Source organism: Silurus aristotelis, assembly GCF_946808225.1.
Source record: "Silurus aristotelis genome assembly, chromosome: 7".
NCBI lineage: Eukaryota > Metazoa > Chordata > Actinopteri > Siluriformes > Siluridae > Silurus > Silurus aristotelis.
Window position 1 is genome coordinate 19,434,423 of NC_139580.1, and position 23,797 is coordinate 19,458,219.

General features: G+C 37.3%; 1 protein-coding gene across 7 annotated transcripts; it reads right to left on the reverse strand.

The window, feature by feature from the left end:
* Positions 1-5,877: 5,877 nt before the first annotated feature.
* dapk2b (death-associated protein kinase 2b) lies at positions 5,878-23,594 on the reverse strand. Of its 7 annotated transcripts, none has more exons than XM_083546633.1 (12): positions 23,137-23,594; positions 22,026-22,191; positions 15,277-15,498; positions 14,239-14,377; positions 12,892-13,021; positions 12,656-12,704; positions 12,531-12,557; positions 12,100-12,252; positions 11,786-11,831; positions 8,035-8,124; positions 7,819-7,878; positions 5,878-7,542 (listed from the first exon to the last, which is right to left on the reverse strand). In XM_083546633.1, exons 2-12 carry the CDS (start codon positions 22,100-22,102, stop codon positions 7,429-7,431), a joined length of 1,107 nt encoding a protein of 368 aa, XP_083402759.1. In that variant the 5' UTR covers positions 22,103-22,191; positions 23,137-23,594; the 3' UTR covers positions 5,878-7,428. The 7 variants fall into 7 exon arrangements, with proteins under 7 accessions (XP_083402759.1, XP_083402758.1, XP_083402760.1 ...); XM_083546632.1 differs by having other exon boundaries at positions 5,878-7,545; XM_083546634.1 differs by having other exon boundaries at positions 5,878-7,545; positions 22,026-22,175; positions 23,137-23,281.
* Positions 23,595-23,797: the final 203 nt, after the last annotated feature.

Below are 23,797 nucleotides of genomic sequence, written 5' to 3' on the forward strand. Positions count from 1 at the left end.
AGGAGTGTGCTGGTACCGATCTTTAAGCATAAGGGAGATGTGCAGACCTGCAGTAACTACAGGGGAATTAAGTTGATCAGTCACACCATGAAGTTATGGGAAAGAGTAGTGGAAGCCAGGTTGAGAGAAGAGGTGACCATCTGTGAGCAACAGTATGGTTTCATGCCGAGGAAGAGCACCACAGATGCCTTATTTGCTTTAAGGATGTTGATGGAGAAGTATAGAGAAGGACAGAAGGAGCTGCATTGTGTATTTGTGGATTTAGAGAAAGCGTACGACAGGGTGCCGAGAGAGGAGTTGTGGTATTGTATGAGGAAGTCAGGTGTGTCAGAGAAGTATGTGAGGGTGGTGCAGGACATGTATGAGGACAGTGTGACGGCAGTAAAGTGTGCAGTAGGTACGACAGACTGGTTCAGGGTGAAGGTTGGACTGCATCAAGGATCGGCCCTGAGCCCTTTCCTGTTTGCAGTGGTGATGGACAGGTTGACGGACGAGGTCAGACAGGAGTCTCCCTGGACTATGATGTTTGCAGATGATATTGTGATTTGTGGTGAGAGTAGAGAGCAGGTTGAGAAGAGCCTGGAGAGGTGGAGATATGCGCTGGAGAGAAGGGGAATGTAAGTCAGTAGGAGTAAGACAGAGTACATGTGTGTGAATGAGAGGAAGGGCAGTGGAGTGATGCGGTTGCAGGGAGAAGAGGTGGAGAAGGTGGAGGAGTTCAGGTACCTGGGGTCAACAGTGCAAAGTAATGGAGAGTGTGTTAGGGAAGTAAAGAAAAGAGTGCAGGCAGGGTGGAGTGGGTGGAGAAGAGTGACAGGAGTGATTTGTGATAGAAGAGTATCTGCAAGAATGAAAGGGAAAGTTTATAGGACTGTGGTGAGACCTGCGATGTTGTATGGATTAGAGACAGTGGCATTGAGTAAAAGACAGGAGGTGGAGCTGGAGGTAGCAGAGCTGAAGATGTTGAGGTTTTCGTTGGGAGTGACGAGGATGGACAAGATTAGAAATGAGTTTATTAGAGGGACAGCACATGTAGGATGTTTTGGTGACAAGGTGAGGGAGGCGAGATTGAGATGGTTTGGACATGTGCAGAGAAGGGACATGAATTATATTGGTAGAAAAATGCTGAAGATGGAGCCACCAGGTAGGAGGAAAAGAGGAAGGCCAAGGAGGAGGTTCATGGATGTGGTGAGGGAAGACATGCAGGTAGTTGGTGTAAAAGAGGCAGATATAGAGGACAGGGTGGTATGGAGACGGATGATCCGCTGTGGCGACCCCTAATGGGAGCAGCCGAAAGAAGAAGAAGGAGGTCAGTGGCCATCTGCCACAACAGGCATATAAACACAATGTTGGCCAAGGCTTTACATCACTCAGAAGCTGTACTGAGGTTATACAGGATCCAGGTCAGAGTGGTCCTTGTCTGTAGATATTAGACTAGCTTTCCCTTTTTAGGAAAGCTTTCATATACTAAAATTAGAAAATACTTTGCATATGATAAGAGAAAAGCGGGTTACACCAAGTCAAATGTGGGCTTCTATAATACAGAATAAGCAAAGCATTTTAAACAGACACTTTCATTAAGCAGCTTTGAATAGGAGAATATCTGTTCCTCTTCCAGTGCATAATGAAGAAAGCCCTCCAGGATTTCATCTCCTCTCCATGATCATCAAGGCCCAAATATAACCAGTAAGTGAAGAGAGTGAAATTTGTAATTTCCCCCTGATATCTGTGATCACTATTAGTAGGTTTGACTCTAATATGTAATCTATTTTCTAGCCAGTGCATTTATGCAGTAATAGAAATACAAGAAAAGGAACTTTGTTATTGTTAACATGAGTTGAATCTATGAGTTGTTGTCTATGATTTATACAAAATGTATTCCAAAATTTTTATTCAAATTCAGAATTTTTATCCACCTGGCAAGATAATTATTCTTTTAAATCTTCAGTTATTCTTCCGGGAAACATCGTTCAGTTGTTTATTAGATCAGTGTATAGAAACAAATTGACCAAGGGCCTGTAAGATGGTAATAAAAGCCAAACCCAAGTCTTTCATTGAAAAAAGGCATTTGGAGAATTTGTGCATGAATAATGCTAAAAGAGACTTTACAAAGACTCTACTGAGGTGAGAAATAGTGGTTATACTTTACCTATCCTAACTGCAAGGGATTGTGTATAAGCTTAGTATTGTGCATGTGTACATAGATACTCCAACAAGGTCACAAAGTGATGTTTGCCTGTAGTCACTATAAATACTTCTGTCATTCAGCAATTAGCCTGTTTTCCCTTCCACCTGCATGCTTTTCAGACTACACAAACATGATTAAGGAGCTCTTCACTTACCATATCGAGCCTATTGTTGTTGGTGCTGCACATGGCTTGCCCTCCAAAGCTGTGGATGTCCCTCTATTATTTACATTAAACATTAGTGTGGTTGCTAGCCTTGAGCCAATTTCACAATTTTGCACTCTTTGTTGCTTGTATTTTGGACATTTAATTCTTACATGCGCTATGCCTGCCCTATATTATTTAGTGTATAATTTCACAGTTTGTTCTTTTGAAAGTATGTTGTTATACCTTGTTCACCTTGCATGATCAGTGATGAGCAGTGAATATCATTATGTAGTGAACTGGACAATACTGATTATATTTTCTGTCAAAATGGTCCTTTGTGTTTCCACATTCAGGCCACTCAGTCTAAGCAAGGTATTGTATGCAAATGTCTATACCTGGTGACAACTGATAAGCACCATAAATAGTTGAGAAGGCACCCTGAGTTTGTCTCTAAAAAAAAAGGACTTAGTCACTGATAATAATCAAGTGAAATCAAAAGTTCCAGGAGTTAAAGCAATATAACTTACTGTACATTCCTGTGGCAGGCCGTGCATTTGGTACCTGGGTCTTCAGTGAGGATTCACTCGACTTAATCCACCTCTTAATACCACCACTATCACGTTGCAGTTATAGAAAGAGAGAGAGGGGGATTTCACATATGGAAGGAATATATCATTTTACTAAAGCAAGAAACCCTTAATAAGAAAGCTGATAACCAGATGGCAAAAATCTATTAACGTCATCAGCTTGCTTGGTTTGGGTTTTGGTAGCTGGTTGCAGCTCAGGCCAATCTAGATATATCAGCAGGGATGAGAGACACACAACTACTCTGTATTTTTTTGTGGCTCCCACAATAAACATGTCTCTCCTTAGGCATCCTTTAACCTTCAAGAATTTTTTTAAACAATCTTTTATAAACTTCACTGCCATCTCTCTTAATCATCTCCATGCTTCTACCGGTAATTTCCTACCTGTCTCGCTCTTCACTTCTTCAGTATTTGGGCAATCATCCAGCACCTCTTCACCACCACCGAGCCCCTGTCTGACCTCTTCCCTGAATCCTACACTATAGTCTACCTCTTTCAGTTTCCACCATCTTATTCTTTTTTCAGTCCTCACTCTTCTCCTCATCTTCCTTACCTCCAAAATCATCCTACAGACCACCATCCGATGCTGTCTAGCAACACTGTCCCCTGCCAACACCTTACAGTCCCCAATCTCTTTCAGTTTGCATCTCTTGCATAAAATATAGTCCAACGTTATGCACCTATCTCCGCTCTTATATACGTCACCCTTTCTCCTCTCCATCGTATCAGCTACCTCTCCCAGCTTACCAGTCATAGTACTAACATTTAAAGTGCTCACCCAAACCTCCACTCTTCTACACTTCTCCTTTCCCTGCTGTCTCTGTAGACTTGTTGCTGCTCTCCAACAGTAGCCCAATTTCCATTGGTACCCAGCTGGTGGTTGTTGGTAACCTGGGCCTCAACAGATCCGTTATGAAATTCTGGTTCGTGATCCACATATTTGATTTGGCACACAAGCGTCCCCATTTATCTAGGTTCGGGACTGGCACTAAGAGTGCACTGGCTTGTGCAACCCTAATGGTTGGGTTAAGTAGGAGACTATACTTAAAATAAACTAAAATACTAAAAATAATAATAGGAACATTATAGCCATAATAGATAGTAGTACTTTGGATACTTAAGTACATTTGAAGGCAAATACTTTTGTACTTTAACTCAAGTGAGAGTTTAAAGGGAGCACTTTTACTGGAGTTATATTTTAAATACTGTATCTCTACTTTAAGTCGAGTTCATTGTTCACCAATGTACACACCCACACCAAAAAGCTCTACATGTGATGAAACATTGTGCAGTTGCGCATTCGTTCGGCAGAGGGCGACATTAACCAGCATTTCTGTTTTCAATGCTTTTTCAGAAGCACTTTCCTTAATAACATAAGATGGTGCTGTGGAAATGTTTAAACTAAAATCTTTTTTTTTTTTTTTTCCTTTTTTTTTTTAACACTATTTACTAGATAGGTACTAGATAATTACCACTATAGACTAGTGTTTTTACCACTCAATTAGAATGAAAGCCTGTGTGGTAGTTGTAATGGAAAACTGCTAGAACACCCCATCCTACTTTTATCAAATGACAAGAGCCCAGTTGTCCAAGGACTGGCATTAATGATTGATAAACCGCAACATTTGCATTGCAATGTGGACCCAACTGATTTAGATATTAGTCATTGCATAAAAAATGGGGTTGTGCCTATAAATGGCAAAAGAAATGACAAAAAGTGAGCAGCTCTTGTAGCACTGCAGCAGTGTCAGATATCCTAACAGTGATCCGCCCATCCTTTGAACTTTATCCTGTTCATCCTGTTAGTATGCCTGCAAGTGTGAAATGGTGAATCAGCTTCTACCAGCAGCCATGGCCTCTCCTCCAATTTCACTCAGTGTTTGTGGACGATCCTTAGAGACTTGTCTTTACTATTAGAGGACAGTAGAGTCAGTTAGAATAAAGATAACTGCCACATAACCATATGATTATTAGGGTTATCTGTTTTCTCCTACTACCATAAAGCCTGATGTAGCTAATAGTAAGCGCATAAAAGTGAAACATATTAGGGTAAGGATATCAACCTTTAAACATCCTAATATACATACATCAAATGAAATCATGTAATATCTGCTACCTACACTCAGTGATATTAGGGCTTGGAATTAGACTCATGGTTGGTACAGTCACTACAGACAATCACTGACTTTGGACAAGCTGTACGTTTATCTTGGTCTAGGATTAGAGTCTAAAAACCAGTTCCTTTTTTCAAGTTTACTTAATGAACCAGTCGATTGGCCACAGTTTGTGTAAATTTGTTCTATGGTGCTATTGTGCCTCAGCAACAATATTTATACAACTCTCTCCAAATGATTATGTATAAATGTAAAACACATTAACAACAATTAAAACATGCAGGGAAACAATGTGGATGAGAACAAAACACAACTGAAAATTTGTATTAGTTAAATCACAAGGAACTAAGCTGAAAGCTGTTTAACACAGCTCAGTGTTTGCCAAGTGTGTGTCAATATTGTTTTTTAAACTTTTAACTGAATTGAAAGCAACATGTCAATGTTAGCAAGTCACCTGCTGTTCAATGTAAAAGCTTTCGAAAAAATTCAGGGGATCTCGTTCACTTTTTATTTAACAAATTACTAATGTAAATGGTTTAGAAAGGATTAAAACAGAAAATGGATATAATAAAAATGCTTCTATTTCATGACATAAGCTTAAAGGCAATATTATTTGTAGACAGCCTTTTACAAAGAGCAACTTACAACCGAGCAGTTGAGGGTTAAGGGCTTTGCTCATGGGTTTTGAACACATGACCATACAATCAGAAGTGGTCCCAACATCATAACCACTGAGCTACCCCCTGACTGATTTTTTTTCTCAACTTAAAAAAGCCCAACAGCACTTGTCTTGTTAGAACTCTCCGAACGATGAATGAATAACTAAATGAGGTGAACAAGAAATATAATAAATATATTAAACATTTATTAACCTTTATACAAAATAAGGCATTGTACATTGAGAATAAGTCCTAGACTAGTTTTAATTTTACACAGACTACTTGCAAAAGGAATGACAGTACATAAAGTTGATCATAAAACACAAGTAAACTTAAAAATACACCTCAGCAACTGCACCAGGTTCTTAAACAAATGAATCTAAAATAATGTAAAGGCATGGCCATGCAGGCTATTAATATAATGGTCTTCAAACTGCAGTCAATCATTCTTGCGTAATACAGTGGCCAAATACACAGAACCAATCCCATATTTCCAGGTCCAAGGATCAGTGAGATACTGTACTGAGAAAGCAGTTTATGAGTTTGCTTGTTTGATGAATTAAGACTTGGTACTTTCTTTTTTCTTTAAATAACTACACTTCATCTCTAAATAAACCATATAGCACCACATTCCTAGAACAGCAGCATGTTTAAGCAAAAAGAGATCGTGCAGCATGTGTAATATGCCTTATTAAAACAACAGGTGTTACAACAGGTGTTACAACAACAAAGTTAGTGCACTGGTAAAGGGTGGGAGTACCATTTTTCCAGTACAAATACATGACTAAAAGCAGATACCAAAATACTCCACAAGTCTATACCAGTGTGCGCATTTTTCCTCGAACTGTGTTCGGAGGTAGCACATTTTCCCTGATTCTAAGAATATGTATAAAATTGTCATTAAAGCAATTAATTGTATGGCAATTCAAGTCTATATCCTTTAAAAAAACATCGCAGCAAGCCATGGCTGACAAATCTTGTTCAATGACTTAACTTTACAATATATATGAGAAAATTCACTCTTGTGGCTGATTTTTCCCTCACCAGCTCAACTGAAGTTTAATTTATGCATGCATAAAAAAAAAAAAAAAAACATACATGCAGACCAACATACCAATATACATATATACATTAATGCATACATGCATGTATAAAGTACATACATATAACGTATATATACATACATATATATGCTACAGACATTTGCATTACATTTGCTTAAAATATTTACTATTGGAAATATTAATTAGGTTTAATAGTAAGTTACAGGATGGTAGCTTTGGTTAAAAACAGCATGGCAGTTTGTATGCAAAAAATCATGGCACATATTAAACAACAGGATTATGTAAAACAGGAGACTAGAACTAGCACTTATAAAAATGAGAATTTCAGAGAACTGAAGACACTTTCCAGGTTAACATTGCACTCAAAGGCTTTATAAGCATATGTAAAAATCTATTCTACACCATAAGGGCATCAATTAATTGCAGCTTTAAAAACACTTTTTTAATATCACAGTATTGGCACTCACTGGATTGTTCTACATCACTGTATGTATTTAATGTGTCCAGGGCATATGTACACTAACCATGGCTCAGTCTCTCTGTCTTTTTTGGGGTAGCTATCTGTAAAAGACATATCCTGGACCCTTTCACACCAGTGTGCATTTGAGACTGAGGTCTTACTGCCTGCAGCAGATGTGGGGGTTTTTTGTGCTCAAGAAACCTGTGAAGCCTCAGGAGGTGCTGCTTCTCTTTCTTGTCCTGAGTCTTCTTTGTGATACTTCCTCTTCCTGATCGCTCTCACAATCCCTTGCAAAAAGGTCATCTTGGAGCTCTTTTGGACTTTCCTGCTTACCAAACACAGATACACATACGGTTCTGAATATAAATATTAATCTATTAACTAATGCTAACAGGGATCATTAAAAAACTGCTAGTAACAAAAATAAAATTCTTATTTGGAAACCTAACACCAGCATTTACTGTAAACAGAATAAACCACACCTTGACCTAAATAAGGCAAAAATGTCAGAGTAATTCTCATGCCTATGATGCCATTATATCTTTATCATCATAAAATTATTTTGTAGATATGGTGAATAGTTTCAGTATAAGCCACTTACCCGTGGTTTCTTCATCATACGTGTCAAATGGTTACACAAGGCTACAATCCTAAAGGAGAACTATTGAGAGAATACCAGTAAGCAGGTCAGATGTTTGAAAACTGATCATAAATCTCAGTTATAGATAATTACTAAGGTCTCTACAACATGTGATGTGCTATAAAGCCATAGTTAATTTAGGAATGCCCTAGACAGAGCAGGATGTAAAGTAAATACCTTCCACCTGCGGCGAGCATACTGTCGTCTAAAATTCTCAATGTTGACCACAGACAGTCTGCGCACCAGAGCTTGTTTAGAGTCCTTAGGCTAGAGAGAAAAAAAACATAAATAAAAGAACCAGCTCACAAAATTATAGATGAAATGACTAACAGGGTCTGCATTGCCAACACTTAATACTGTTATAACCTGCAGTATTTATTTTTGACATATAAGGTTATCACAGAATACAGAGAATACAGTAAATTAGTCTGAGATAAACATGATTGAATCATTTCTTTATTCTTTATTCCAATTCTTTATTTGATGTATAAATAAATGCATACAAGTGCTTGTTATTTAAAACGATCTAAAGTAAAGCAAATTTCCAAGTGTTGAAAGTATGTGTACAATAATATTGATATTTTATTAATCAAAATGAAGAAAAAAAAAAACATTATTTGTTTAATGCATATTGCATACAGATTACATGTTAAGAAAGAAAGCAAACAGATAACACAAAGAAAGAAACTCATAGTATTACAGACCTTTTAGGATTAAAAAAGTACTGTAGATAGTGATATGAAGCATATAAGAAAAGCTGTGCTTACTCACGTCTTATTTTTAATATCAAAATTTTTTATTTTATTATTAACTGTATCAGTGGTTTAGTGAGAAATGGCAGAAATAGAAATCATAAATAAAGAAAGAAACGTTATTAAATGATTTAATGTTAATTAAACCCAAAGAAGTACCGATGTTGGGTTTACCTATCTATCGATCTATCGATCTATCGATCTATCTATCTATCTATCTATCTATCTATCCATCCATCCATCCATCCATCCATCCCCTCCCTCGCTCTCTCTCATATATTTATACATTTCCGGACTATAATTCGACAAAGATTTTTATTTTGAACATAAATAAGCCGCACCTGTCTATAAGCTGTCTACACTGAAACTAATGAACTTTACACAGGCTTTAACAAAAGACAGTGTCTGTTACACGGGTGAAATATGTTGTGGCGATTTTGGGAATAGCCTGCCGCCGCATTTTTCCGGTATTACTGCATGTGTGCAAGACCGAGGAATATGTCCTTATTATTTTCTGATGCTCATTTCTAAGTTTCTTTGACTAACCCATAACGCTGTTGCCAAGAAAAATAAAAAAGCACGAGTTTTGGAAACCTGTCTGTGCTCAAATGATTTCTGTCGCAACTGGAGTTAGCGCGCTATCCCTTGACCCTGATACAACGCGTTACAACAGCTTGTATCTAAACAGTAGCCTACCAAGAAAGTCATTGTTCACTGTCTTCCTCCTTCCGTGGAAGTTTTTTCTACCAATGCCAGGCAGCTCAGAACACAGGTGAGGTGCGTTTTTTCGTTTCCGTTCGGAAATTTCATTATGTCTCTCAGTTTTTTGGCTTGAAGTTTGTGAAACAGGAAAAACCCAGGAAAAATTCATAAATTAGCCGCTTCATTCTTTAAGCCGCGGGGTTCAAAACGTGGGAAAAAAACATCGGCTTATAGTCCGAAAAATACGGTATATATATATATATATATATATATATATATATATATATATATATATATATATATATATATATATATATATATATATATATATATATATAGCATATTACAAAATGTGCAGGAAAGGTAAATCCCGACAACTTCTAACAGAAAGATTGCACAAAAATGAAAATAAGTGTTGAACTGCTTTCCTTTAAAAATCATTCTATTTGTGCAAAGATAAGGTTATGTTTTACCCAATACATTATTCATATAATGTGATGTTGCATTTGATGAATTTGAGAAATTGCCATAAGAAAAATAGGAAATCGCACCAGAATCAGTATTTAAAAGAATGACTCTGTGTTTTCTGTCTGGCTGCTGCAATGTGATTCTTCCCCACAGTTTCTGCTCAGCATCTCCTTCAGAGCCTCATTTACTTGGTTGTTGAGATCAGGAGTGGAGCAACGTCCTCCATTTTCCACCTCTCCATTTAAGGAACTCATCAGCTCCTGAAGCCATTGCAGCTCTGTGTTCAGCTCCTCACTAAGAGAGCTTAGCTGGGCCTGTCTTTCTGAGTAACGGCTGCTGATGATGTTAAGGGTAGCTTCAGTAACTTTAAGGTCCTCCTGAAGATCCTTCCTTCGAGCCTCTGCCTTGCGGAACTCATACCGGAGCTGAGAGAGGCCCTGTCCCACACTCAAACTCTCTTCTTTGTACCAAGCCTCTTTTTCATTATAGATAGAAACAAGAGCTTCAACATCTTCTTGAAGAGACTCTCGCTTCTGGGCCACTTCCTCCAGATTGCTATCAATGAGAGAGATGTCCTCCATTACACGGGCAAACCGCTCAAAGTTTACGTATGTGTTGTTAGGTGGAATGCTGCAGTGGGAGTGGATAGTATACTCCTTCAGGCGTTTGGTCTTCAGCTGACATGGTGCACTTTTCCTCTGAATTAAGCTGGTGCCTTCTGCATGCTCATGGTTCTTCAGACATAGGAACCAAAGGGAGACTGAGTGAGGGTAGATCCTGTGCAGATTTTCGATCAATCACATCAAACATTCACAGGATGGGGCGTCAGGCCGGATGCATGATCAGAGAAGTTAGTGTCATGGGGTTGCAGGGATCAGATCAGACCGTAAGTTCTGTTAGTGTGGTTGTGTTGATTAGCTCTTCTATGATGCAAAAATGTGCATGCAGGGGGTAGATAATAGTAGGAAGTTGTGTAACAAATAGTCTCAAGCAAAACTTCTTAGAATTCACTATAGAGTCGGCTACATTTTGTCAGTCAGTGTGATGGAGAAGTGATATGGGTGCTATCCAACCACCAACCTCTGTCTGCCACCCACTGGCAACCTTAAAAGATGATCAATTATGTAATAACTTTGAAAAACAGGATTCCAAGAAATCTGTCCAATCCTATAAATATCTTGCTCTGAAAAGTGTGCTTAAAAGCATACTGCATACAGAGAATACTAAAAAGAGTGATGCATGGCATTCCAACTAAGACATTTATAAATAAAATCAATAAAAGATTAAAGTAAATGACAGATTTCAAAAAATTTCTGGCTCATGGAGTGTCTAAAACAGGTAGTTCCTTTATCCATGTACGCAGTGCTCAGGAATGTTTAGTTGAACCTAATGTTTACATCAAACCAAATGTTTACATGTATAGTATTTCTTTCTTAATTTTTTATACGGACAAGCCGCGTGCACAACCGTCTGTACCGTGTGGTCGATGCTACAGTGTCGCTGTGTTTAATGTTTTTGACAGCTACTGTGTCTATTATCTCCTTGTATAATGTCTTTTGTTTTTTTGCACTAAATGTTGCACATATGCACTTTGTGTTGTTTGTTTAGAGTTCTGTGTAGTTCTGTGTTCCCTAAGGTTGCCTTGTTAATTTATGTTGTTTATTGCAGCACCTTGGACCTGGGAAAACCTTGTTTCATTTCCCTGTGTACTGCACTGTATAAGGTTGAAATGGCAAGAAAGCCTACTTGAACTGACTACTTGAATAAAATCATTTTAACAGTGAACATGGTGTACCTATTTCTGTGTTTAATTATTTTTGACAGTCTTGTCAGTGTTTATAGTCTTTGGAGTGTTATTCTGCTCCTGCCATGCATTATTCCAAAATCTACCAATTCACAGTACTTAGGAGGAGTAGTCACACCCCATGCTTCAAATATTCAATATAAGAAAACCACACAAACACAGAAGAGCATTCTTTTACATACACAGTCAATCAAATGCTTACCCTTATCCATGAGTGGTTGAGAGCACCTTCTATTGTGAGCCTCTTTCTGTAATTAGTGACAAAATAAAAACAGATTAAAAATAATATATGTTGCAGAGAGTAGAAAATTAATGCCTGTACAGCTAGGGCAGCCTAGTCATGTTCAAACACAATTCCTGCAGGCAATCTTTCAAGCAAATTCAATCCATTACTCTCTATTGCTTGGTGATGCAATATTTACATGTTCAAACATGTGAACACAAACAAAATGTGAAAAGAACACTGCCGACAGCAGACAATACTGATTTTCTTTCTGTTCTGCCTTAAACTCTCACCTTGTGTCTTTAGCCAAAAGCTGCCTAATAAAGCTCTTAGCCAGCTCGCTAGTGCTGCTGAAGAATTCCTCGTCAAATTCGTAGCTTACAGCTGAAATGTTTGCCAGTGTCTCCTGTTTAGACTCGCCCAGAAATGGGGAAGCACCACTCAGTCTAAAGGAGTGAAAGAAATTCTATAAAGACTCATCAAAACAATAACCCACTCACTTTTTTGAACATTAAATTTCAATATAAGAAGACAATGTACATTAGTCTCATATTCATGCTTGGAAGATACGTGTTGTATGAATATTGCAGATTTGGTTGTATTTTATCATACAGACACAAGACTAATTCTGTTAACAATTTAAAACTAAGTGTTCTAACAGTCACATCAGCCCAAAAAAATAGCACTTTAAACTCAGAAACCACAATCTTCATTTCACACTCACAGAATATATGTGATGACACCAATACTCCTGTAAAGAAAAAAAGTTAAAAAACACAAAATTATGACAGGAAACATGGCACAATTTATCCCAATTCATAGAATCCACACCCAATTAGGATCACTCACCACATGTCTGCTGGTAATCCCAGAGGCTCATAGTTGACTATCTCTGGAGCTGAAAGTAGATCATAAGATATTTCTAAAGATATTTCAAATAACAAGCATTGCAATGCAATATAGCCAGAAGTGCTGAACTTCAGCTGGTGCTGAAATAATAGTACTTTATTTGAATGAAGGTGATTTATTTAAAATGTTTGGACAGTTTAGGGATGACAATGTCTTGTTCTTATACTTAAACTTACCAACAAATTCTGGTGTCCCAAAAATATCTTTGAATTCAACCCCATCTTCAATTTTATGTGCCAATCCAAAGTCAATAATTTTGATCCGTGGCAGTGGGACATTTTTGTCTAAAAGCATAATATTCTCAGGCTGAAATAAAATTTAAAAAAATATATATTAAAATATTAAAATATGACAAAATAAAACATCAAAAAATGTGTGCCAGTTAAAGAAAGACAGTTTGCTCTGAAAGAAATGGCCTTGCCGTTCCAACATTCTTTGGAGGAGAATTATTTTAATATTACAAAATAAAATGCAGACTACTAACAAAATGATGCTGTATTTGCATGCTGTATTTACATAATAGGCATTTCACACTTAATATGTTTTTTGTTTGTTTTGTTTTTGAAAACTCAAATTTCCATGATCTCACCGGATCTGCAGTATTTTGGCATTAATATCAGCTATGAAGTGCTTTAAAGCCCTTGTGTGGCCTAGAGAGTGAGAAGCTTATATAAACAGGATGGAGATTATCAGTAAAATCTGCATGCTTGACATCCCTCACCATGTGTGGCTGATAACCTTGCACTGCGTATATGTGTGGACTAGGACACGTCGACAAAATGCACTCATGAGACATCTCTGGAGATGCCTTGCCAGTAATTATAATGACAGGCATGTGTGTCTAAGGCAGTTTATGCCCAGTATTTAAACACGATTGAGAAGTAACAATAATAATACTTGTTTTTACTTGTTACTAAAATACTTGTTTTAAAATGTTTAAAGTGCAGTAAGTTTCAAAAGGTCAACAGACTGTATTTCTAATGTGCAAGAATAAAACATGTATAACATTTCGTATCTTTTAAATTATTACATCAAAGAAAAATGTTCCCCAAGCCCCACACACAGGTGCAGGCCCCCTTTGGCAACTTACAGGTGTTGCTATGCAACACTGCTAAACAATCCCTTTATATAGGCCAGTGTAGAAATGGTCTGCTACCATGGCAACAATTTTATTTCCTATTTCCTCCATCTCCTTATAGGTGTGCATAATACAGTCTAATACACATAGGCTGTTTTCTAAGCATTATAGTTAAGATCTGAGTAGTGCCCCAGCCTGTTTTAGAAATAATCTAGTTTTACAATAAAAGAAAGGATTATTGAAGAACTCATGTCCTACTGAAGCACATAGCTTGGTATGGTGTAAAAATAGATGCAGAGAAACCAGAATATTAAATAAGAAATACACAACTGCATAAACTATTGTCATAGAATGTTGGCACTAAACTGGAGTTTATGTCAACAGTATTTATGTAAATAAAGCATCAAATGTTATTGAAAAAAAAAAGGTATAACAAAGAAGATACCTTTAAATCAAAATGTGCTATTTTTTTGGCGTGCAGGTAGTGGACCCCATTAAGAATCTGTTTAAGAAATTCAGTGGCTTCCTCTTCACTCAGGGATTCCTTTTGGGCCAGGAAGTCAAAGAGCTCTCCTCCAGATACCCTTACATACACACACACACACACACACACACACACACACTGATGTTACATTTATTTTAACAGGAAATACACACACACACAGACACACAGACACACACACACACGCACAAAAGATAGCGTTCTGCAGCTCACACATACTCATTTGCATATTTGCTCAAAAGAATGAAAAACAAATAATTATGTAATATGTAGGTAATAGCATGAAGCTCTCAATCTGGTTAAACAAAAAAATGTGTGATGTGTGAATTCATTTGAATTTCTACGTTTTCTCTGCAATTTCTAATTCAGTGATTATAAATATAAAAATGTTATTACCTCTGCTAAGAATCTGCTAGGAAACTGATTTTAACCACAGATCTTATCAGAGCTATCTACGCACATGTTCTTTGCACTTTTATAAAAAGTATTAAGTTTGTCTGTAAAGCAAACGAACACTGTGTTCACTCTCTGTGACTGGACATTGATGCTTTTAGTTTATAGCGCTAATCAGCAGCCGACCGGCCCTCGACAGCTTCTGACATTTTCCCACAGAACTGACTGAATCCAACCCACATTTTGTCCTAATTGGATGGCCATGCACTTAGGCACACAATTGTCTATAAAGAAACACATTTGGAGCTTTACAGGGATGCCAAAGTTCAGACAATGTTTTTAGTGCACATCAAACACACACACTGTATCATGGGAACATCTTGAAAGCATACTTGCATAGAATAGACCGACCTACACACACTTGCATCTATGTGCTAATTAAAATCAATATAAAATGAGTCTTATTAATTGGGCACTAAAAGTGAATGAGCTGTCTGTCATACAGTAACACACTCATTTCACACTCATTCCAGCTTCACAGTTTGCTCCTTATATAATGCACAGGCTTTGTGTGTATAAGGCACTCACAGTTCCAGTATGAGTACCACGTCGGTACGGTTCTCGTAGACGTCATGCAGTGAGATGATGTTGGGGTGCTGGAGCTGCTGTAGAATGTTCACCTCCCTTTCAATCTCTTCTCGCCGTACTCCTCTTCTGCTTGATCTACTTTGGCGCTTCTTTATGAACTTTGCTGCATACTCAGTACTCGTAATCTTTTCCTTGCATCGCTTCACTATAGCAAACTGCCCACTGAAAGACAAAAAAAGGCTGGTTAGAAATTATTTGAAGCACAGTAGATGACTAAATGTTAGTTAGCATCAGCATCATGGAAATTGTTCTAGCATTTGGACATTACCTTTCAAGAGTTAGCAAATAAAAGGTTGGTGTAGTGTCTCGAGAAATGTAATTTGACCTTCTTTTAAAAAGTAAATATAAATGTTCTGGAACGTGAACGTTGAAAGACAAAAATATGAGCTGCTTTTAGCTGTTTTATTTAATTATTGGTTACAAAATACAATAAAAAAATTTATAAAAATTATACTTTATACCCTGAAATGATATATTTCTGTTGGGCTGTTTCTAACAATGTCCATTGTTATACAAATAACTATAGTGCATTGAATAATTTCACTAGACATCTAATAAAATTCTTTCATTTATCTAACGATAGATGTCCAGGAAATATGCAATTTTACACTGCCTATATTACACTATAGAGCCTGTGTGGAAATTAATTAGCGAGAGGAAAGCCTTCATCTGTACAGCATTACACAGGAGTTATGGAGTAGGAAGAACACACACACACACACACACACACACACACACACACACACACACACACACACACACGCACAAGTAAAAAAAATGCTTTCCTCCTACTCTCTTTACTACAGTGTCAAGCATTCTGCGCTTGCTTCCTCCTGAATTCTTACAACACAGCTTCCTTGTATTCAACATAACTGTCTGCGGCCGAGGAGGTCATCAGATTCCTACTGTATAAAACGAACTTGTACGACAGCAATTAGAAAGGAATAGCGTTATTTTAAAAAACGCCATTCTTGCGTCAAGTTGTCAAGGCAGAAGCCTTTCTTGAATAATCACATACATCGAGCATTTGAAATAAGCAAACATTCCCCTGGTACAGCAATGACTCATGAAGATTTCATTATTTTACACTATACATCAGCCCATTGTTTTAGATCTCCTGTGTGTGTGTGTTTGTCATATCCATTTCAGTAATGGCAGAAACAATTAATTTTCAACACTAAGAATGGATGTAGGAACTGTCTCTTCCTGTGTCAGATTTAATCCCTGAATTTTTGCCAGACTGCATCAGCACAACACAGTGTGTGGAATGTATGAGTAGGAAGCTGTATCAAAGCTGACTAAGTAGGGCTGCGTTTGATTTTCAAGTGCACTTATACACCCCTTGTTCTATCACTCTATCAGGTTCCACTATTAAGGCAGCGTTCCATCAGTTCACACTCCAGCTGGCCAGCTGGAGAATGCAGACAGTGTGGAGGTGGAGAGCCAGGAGAGGGCACTGACTAAAACACAGAGCAAAAGACAGAAGGTGCCTCCAGTCGGAAATATGCTAAAAAAACAGTCTCTCTATTACTGTCATCCCGAAGAGGGTCAGAGGCTATAGACTTTACCACACCTTAAAGCTATTGTAGGATGTTTGTGTAGGATGCTTGTGAAACAGTATTCATTTCTTTATTAAACACAACCAAGCTTGTCTCATTATTCCATGTTCAAAATGACAGACTTCCACTTTTCCTATTAAAAATAAAAATACTTGTATAAGATTTTCAAAAACATTCTGATTAAACACAGTGGAATAACACAAGGCAAATATAATTCTAAGATGATTATAGTAAGGAATTTCCTGTGTTTCTCGCTGGGACCCCAGCAGAAAGAGATGTGATCAGCTCAGTGCTTTTACGGTAGATGATTTGATTTAAACTTACTGAATTGAATGCCACACACCAGTGTCATCCCTGCTTTAGATGCTGCCTAGGTGAGGAGAGACCCTGATAGGACTCACATGTTTATAGTTAATGTTTTAAACTCTCCATTTAAAAATCCTTACAGGAATGTACAAAGTGGTCTCACAGGTTGGTGCATGTCTGAAAGTTGGAATACAAACCTAATACAAACCAAGCTTTTTATTCATTTTAGATAGCATATGCTTTCTAATATTTATCTTCTTAAACACACTCAAGTTTATTTATATGAAATATGCCCTTGTACAATAGTAATATTTAAATTCTACCATTCAAAATGAGCAGTATAGAATAATTTAAACAGCTAATCGACAGAGATTTGTATAGAGGTATTGTATTCCACATAATCTAAGCCTGATCATACAAAGATTAAAATGTGTTGGGCTTCACAATGAATTATATCACATGAGAATATTCAAGTCAGAGCAACTTGGCCTAAAACTTGGTAAATACTTCTGAAGTGCTGGTTATTCCATTGCACATCTTAGCAAGATAAAATATATCTTGAAAATTGCCAAATTTATAAAGTTATTTCCTATTGTATGTTTACAGAAAATGTAATAAAAGCTTATTAAACCTATTTACAGACATCACACATATATTTATTGATGTAGCATAAGATTATCCACATGCCAAAACTACCTCATGAAACATACATTAAGTACATAATAACAGGAACTATCCTATTTTGGAAATGATTAAACCCTTATGAAAAAACACAGTACATTCACTCCAATATGGAAAAATAGGTGAGGCTCTTCCTGGTCAATATAAACCAGAGAGATAAAACACACCCACACATGCACTCATGTACTGTACAAAAAAACAAACTTTTTTTCGGCTTCTCCTATTAGGGGTCGCCACAGCGGATCATCCGCATGTTTGATTTGGCACATGTTTTTACGCTGGATGCCCTTCCTAACGCAACCCTTCCCATTTATCCGGGCTTGGGACCGGCACTAAGAGTGGCTGGGGTTGGTTCCCTGACCGGTGATCGAACCCGGGCCGCAGCAGTGAGAGACCTGCATCCTAACCAATAGATCACCAGGGACCCGCACTCATGTACTGTACAGCTAACCAAAACATAGTCGGCTGGAATGTAAAAGCTCTATTGCTGGCCTTCATTAATAGACTCTTGGGAAAACTAAAACATTGGGGTCTAAGTCACTGACCATCTGAAATGTTGGATGCATCTGTTTTAGATAGAGCAGAACTAACCCAGAGACCAGTGTAAAACATTCTGCTAGCTGACCGGGCTTATAGCATCAACCCGGGGAAATAAAATTAAGTGATTTGATTTATGTGAAGTGGCCCTTTGCAACAAAAGAAATAAAACCAGAAGGGTTTGAAGCAGAATAATGTCTTTGTAAAAGTGCAATAAAAAATATAATGAGCTTTTGCAAGCTTTTCTTAGAAATACCTCAAAGGTCACAGAACCAGCTACACACCCTCAATGCCTCATAAATCCTTGGAGTTTAAATCACACAATTCCAGCTTAGAACACATTGATGACATTAAAATCAACACCTTCACCCTTCCAGGAAGACCCTAAAACCAACCAAAGTGTTCTGTTGGAGTTAATGTTCAAAAGAAAGCTGGCAAAAGAGGCTTTCCATAGCAATATAGCAGCTCTAAACCTGCCTGCCGCTCTTGTAACATTAGGCTTTCCTCTCCAAACACATGCTGTTTGGTAACTATGTCAAGGCCATGTGCTTGAATGAATGGTGCCATCCTAACATTTACATACAATATATGACTTGAACCTTACTGCCTGAGGCAACCTACGGCAGTAAAATCATTACCATTAACTAAGGTATCCATTTGTGAGGGAGTGCAAAAAGGCTATTAGGTTTAACAAAGTAGAACTGATACTGCAGTGCAGTCCACAGGTGTGAAAGCACTAGTAAAAATGTGCTTCTATTTTGAATTCTTTTCAAAGTTTCATTTCCAGTTATATTTATAACACCTTGAAAGACAAGTAGAATGAGGAAATTTTTGTTTTCTTTGCATTTGGTTTATCTGCTTTTTGCCAGTGCACTTGAACTGGCATAGAACAATTTAGTAAAACAAACAAAATTAACATGGTCAATATCACATTTTCACTTATGTTAAAATAGCGACTTAGAAATAGAATAAACTCTTATAGATTAAATACTTAAGATAATGGACATGTGCTTTTTTTTGTTTTAAATATTCCAAAATTTTAAATACCTTCTAATAATATCCAAAGATTTGTTAAAAAGTGATTTCTTGGGCTCCACCATACAATAATGGGGACATGGTATATGACTTGCACAAAATGCTGCATGAAAGATGACAACAGTTCTCTTCCTCCTATGCAATTATGAAGCAAAAATAACGAAGTGCCGTTATGTCACACTGAAAAAGTCATGCTCAGAAGAACACTTTACTTTGGCTGTCATCTCTGCTGAAACACTAATCTTTTCAGCAGGGGTCAAAAATCCCACACAGCTCATTATCCCTCCTATGCAAATGTACTTCACTCACCGTTCAGCAGCTGCTTTATACTGTACCCAGTCTGTGTCGCTACTTCATTTCAGCACAGCTTGATGCTGTTATACATAACAATAACATTTATAGAACAAAACATTTAAAGAATTTTTCCCAGACTAACACTTGAAACAGTAATCACAAATGTAAGAAAAACTGTTTGGTACTAATCTACTAAATCAGTTCAACGGTACATAATATTAACTCCAAAATTGTTACATTTTGAGAGAATATAGTAATTTCATGGAATTGTCAAACAAATCTTCTCTCATCAATAAGGTCTACCTGCTAGACAGTTGTTTTTTCCTCATCATTCTACATAAACCCTAAAGACTGTCTCTGAAATTCTCCGTTACCAACAAATATGTCATGGTCACAGTCACTGTGATCTCCTTTTTCCTCATTCACATCATTGTCACATAACATAAGTTTGAATTGTTTGTTTAGTAAGGCACTTGATACCTATCTGCATGACCATATATGGTACACTGTACTGCTACCACATGATTGGCTGATAACTGCATGAATGAACATGTGTACAGGTGTTCCTATTATGGTAGTCTTTCAATGGACATGTTGCTCATGTAAACTAACTGCTAACAGAGTGACAGCAACAGCCCTATGACAGGTTGTGACATTTTCCGGTGGCCAATCCAGTGTTTTGGGGAAGCAAAATATATAACAAAGGGGGGGTTTACCAACAAAGTGCAGCCCATCGCTTAATTTAAAGTGCTTTATACAGCCACTCATCAGCATCATGGAAGAGGTGTGTAAGACCACACTTTTCCCCCACAATGCACAGTTAAATGATGCATGAAGTGACGTGTTCAGTAACCAGTGCCCATGTGGAACACAATGAAAGACTGGTTGTGTTTCCAATATGGCTACTACTTCATTACATCTAATCTTCTAGTCTTTTATACTTTAATTATTGCACTTTTGTGTTTCTCAGACACTTATCTGTAGCATGCTTGACTGTCAGCTGCATGAGTCTCACGGATCGCAGGCATTTGTGTGAAACCACATATGCTGTTTCCTCTTTCATTTTAGGTGTTGAGTGTTTGTGCACAGCAATAGTTCCACTAAACTTGACCAAAGTAGATCAGAATTTTTACAGTTTGCTTAAAATTCACAAGCTGCTGATCAGTACTCCCCATCTGTGGTATAGAGATCATTCCACAGAAGGACAATTACTAATGCAGCCCACTTTAAATATGATCACACCTACAACCCTTCCACTGGAAATACAAAAAAATGTTGCTATTCCAGTGGGTGCTGATCTGAACGCAGATTTGACTTCTAATTAAAACCAAAATCAAAGCTCCCTTCTACCTTGGCTGAGTTGTAGAACATTGCATTCACATCACCTCTATTTATGACGTGGTGCGTCACATACGATGAAATATAATTTAAGGGGAAAGAGCATTGAGCCATACAGATGGAGGCTCTTCATACATATTCAAAACAATAACGCACAGCTCACAACAATATCTTTAATCTGATAATAACGCTTGCTCTAATCTGCAAAGAAAAATGGTGTTTACTACAATGTTTAATGATTCAGATTTAAGCTGGACCTAGCCCTAGGTTAAGTGCAAAACCTCTTTTCACAGCGTCTTTATTCAGATGCCAGGCAGAGAAAGGACCCCCATCTGGATGTATGGCTACACCTTTCCTGAAAGCTATCAAGCAATTCAACACTATAACCCCACTTCCTTTCTGGATAGATTTATAACTACTGCCTGATGAAAAGATGCTATGAGTAATGTTTTCACAGTTAATATCCATAATTTGAGTGACGAGAGCTGGCCTTGCCTGTTTGGGCAGCTTTTTGGGGGAGTGTACTTGACAACAGAGAACAAAAAAATATTGGGTAACAGAGAGAAAAAGAACAAATCGAGTCTTTCATGATTGTCTAAAAGGCTGGATATGACAGTGTTTACTAATGTCATAATAGCTCTAGCAAGAGCTACAATAAAAATGTTACTACTAACATACTTACATTTAATGTCTAATAATGTGTGTCATTTCTGCGTGCTCCCAAAATTCCTAACTTATTCAATCTATGATTGCAAATCCCACTGCAGATGTTCTAATATCCAGCCTCAGCAAACATCTGTTAGTCACATCCATGTACCCAAGAGGACCATAAAGCATAATGCTTGCAATATGATCAATGTTCATACAAGCAAACCGTAAACTACACTTGTGATAAAGCAGCTTTGGGTCAATACAACAATAATTTATCATAGTACGCACCTTCCAAGCTCCTCTTCAAGTTCATAGATATCCTCCACTTTATGTTGCTTGAACACAGCCATGCTCAGTGTCCTCATTGATGACAATTAAGTCTTCATAAAATTCGTGCACAGAAATGGGCCTTCAGCTCCAGTCAGTTTTCACCAGTCACTGCAGGAACAAATTGCTGTAAAAAAATGTGCATCTGTATTATATTTCTGTTGTAATGCATTTCTAAAACAGCACACATAGCATACTCATCTATTAAGCACACGTTCCAGCATGTTACTTGCATTCCATCACATGTCTTACTTGAGGAAATCCCAATTGCTTTGATTTTTCAAATGCATCAGCCTTTACAATAGGTGCTTAAAATAAAAGGAAATCACAAAGTAATTTTTACCTTCAGAGAACAGGATTGATTGTCATGGGAACATGGGCATTATATGACTACAACAAATTAATAGAATTTATAGAATTATAAAAAGATGATGTGTTTTAGTTGGAAAAACACTTACTGTACCAGTATTAAACTACTGATTCAATATTCATGCAATCTTCAGCCTATACACGATATTTTGTGTGTATACATTGTGCACATGTTCCAAACGGGTATAAAAGCCATAACTGTAATAATATTTAATATTCTTTGCTATTTTTCTTTTAAATTGGGTGTGCAAGCCATGTGAGTGATATCTGATTTGGCCTATACAACTGTATATTAGGTAGGGCTATAGGAGTCTTGAAATTAATCAATAAGTAGATTGTCAGGAAATAATTCTAATAATAACAATTTGACACTGCAATGATAATAATGATGATGATGATGATAAGTTATACAGTTGGTGTTAAGATAATTAATCAGCATACGTCAATTACAAGTCATTAAATATTACAGCGTGCTGATAATGTTGTAAATGTTTACTTTTTAGGTAGTTACCAGTCAGGAGCTGTGGCACTTCACCCGAACAGCACAACCAGCTGAATTAAGAAGTCTTCCGTTCATATCTCCGCAGCCCGTGTTATCAATAGCGAGTAACGTTACGCGAAAACAATGTCAAGACTTCACTCAGTCATAAAAGATCAAAAGAGTTCAAACTTTCACAACGAAGTCTTCAGAAAGTCTCCTTACCTTTATTCTTTACTCTGTGCACTTTTCCCCCTCTGTTTTTCTGTTTCGGTGATAGTATACTATGCGCAGTTGTGAACGCCGCTCCCGGTTGCGCCGTAGACGCGCCGCTCGCGCTTCTTTACCGAGTGACTGACTTCACTTGAGTGCACGCGCCTGCATAGTTTGTTTTGCGCATGCGCAAGCTGTAAATAGCGAGGTCTATTCTGTAGCATAATACTGAGGTCAGCCACTTAAATAACAACCTAGCTTTAATACCTAAAATACTATTCTGTATTAGATTATAGTTTAATACTATACAAATGTATTGTAAGATAACGGCATTTTATATTCAGGAGTCAGTTTGCTTCAGAGGAAAAAACAAAACAAAAGTCTTTCCACCTAAAAGAAGTGAATAACTTTCTTGATTAGTTACAGTACACTTATGCAGTATCAAGACATTTCTAGTAAACTACATTTTTAATGAACATCTTGTCCCGTCTGAATAAAACTTGGCAAGAGGAAATACTGCCACCTGCAGGAGAAGGTACTTGCTCGACAATAAAAATACTTATAAAATATCATGTAGAGAACATTGAGAGTGGATATGGAGATGAATTCTCCATATAGTCAGCAAGGACATAAATATAGTAAGGATAAATAACAGGAAGGAACTTGAGGTGAA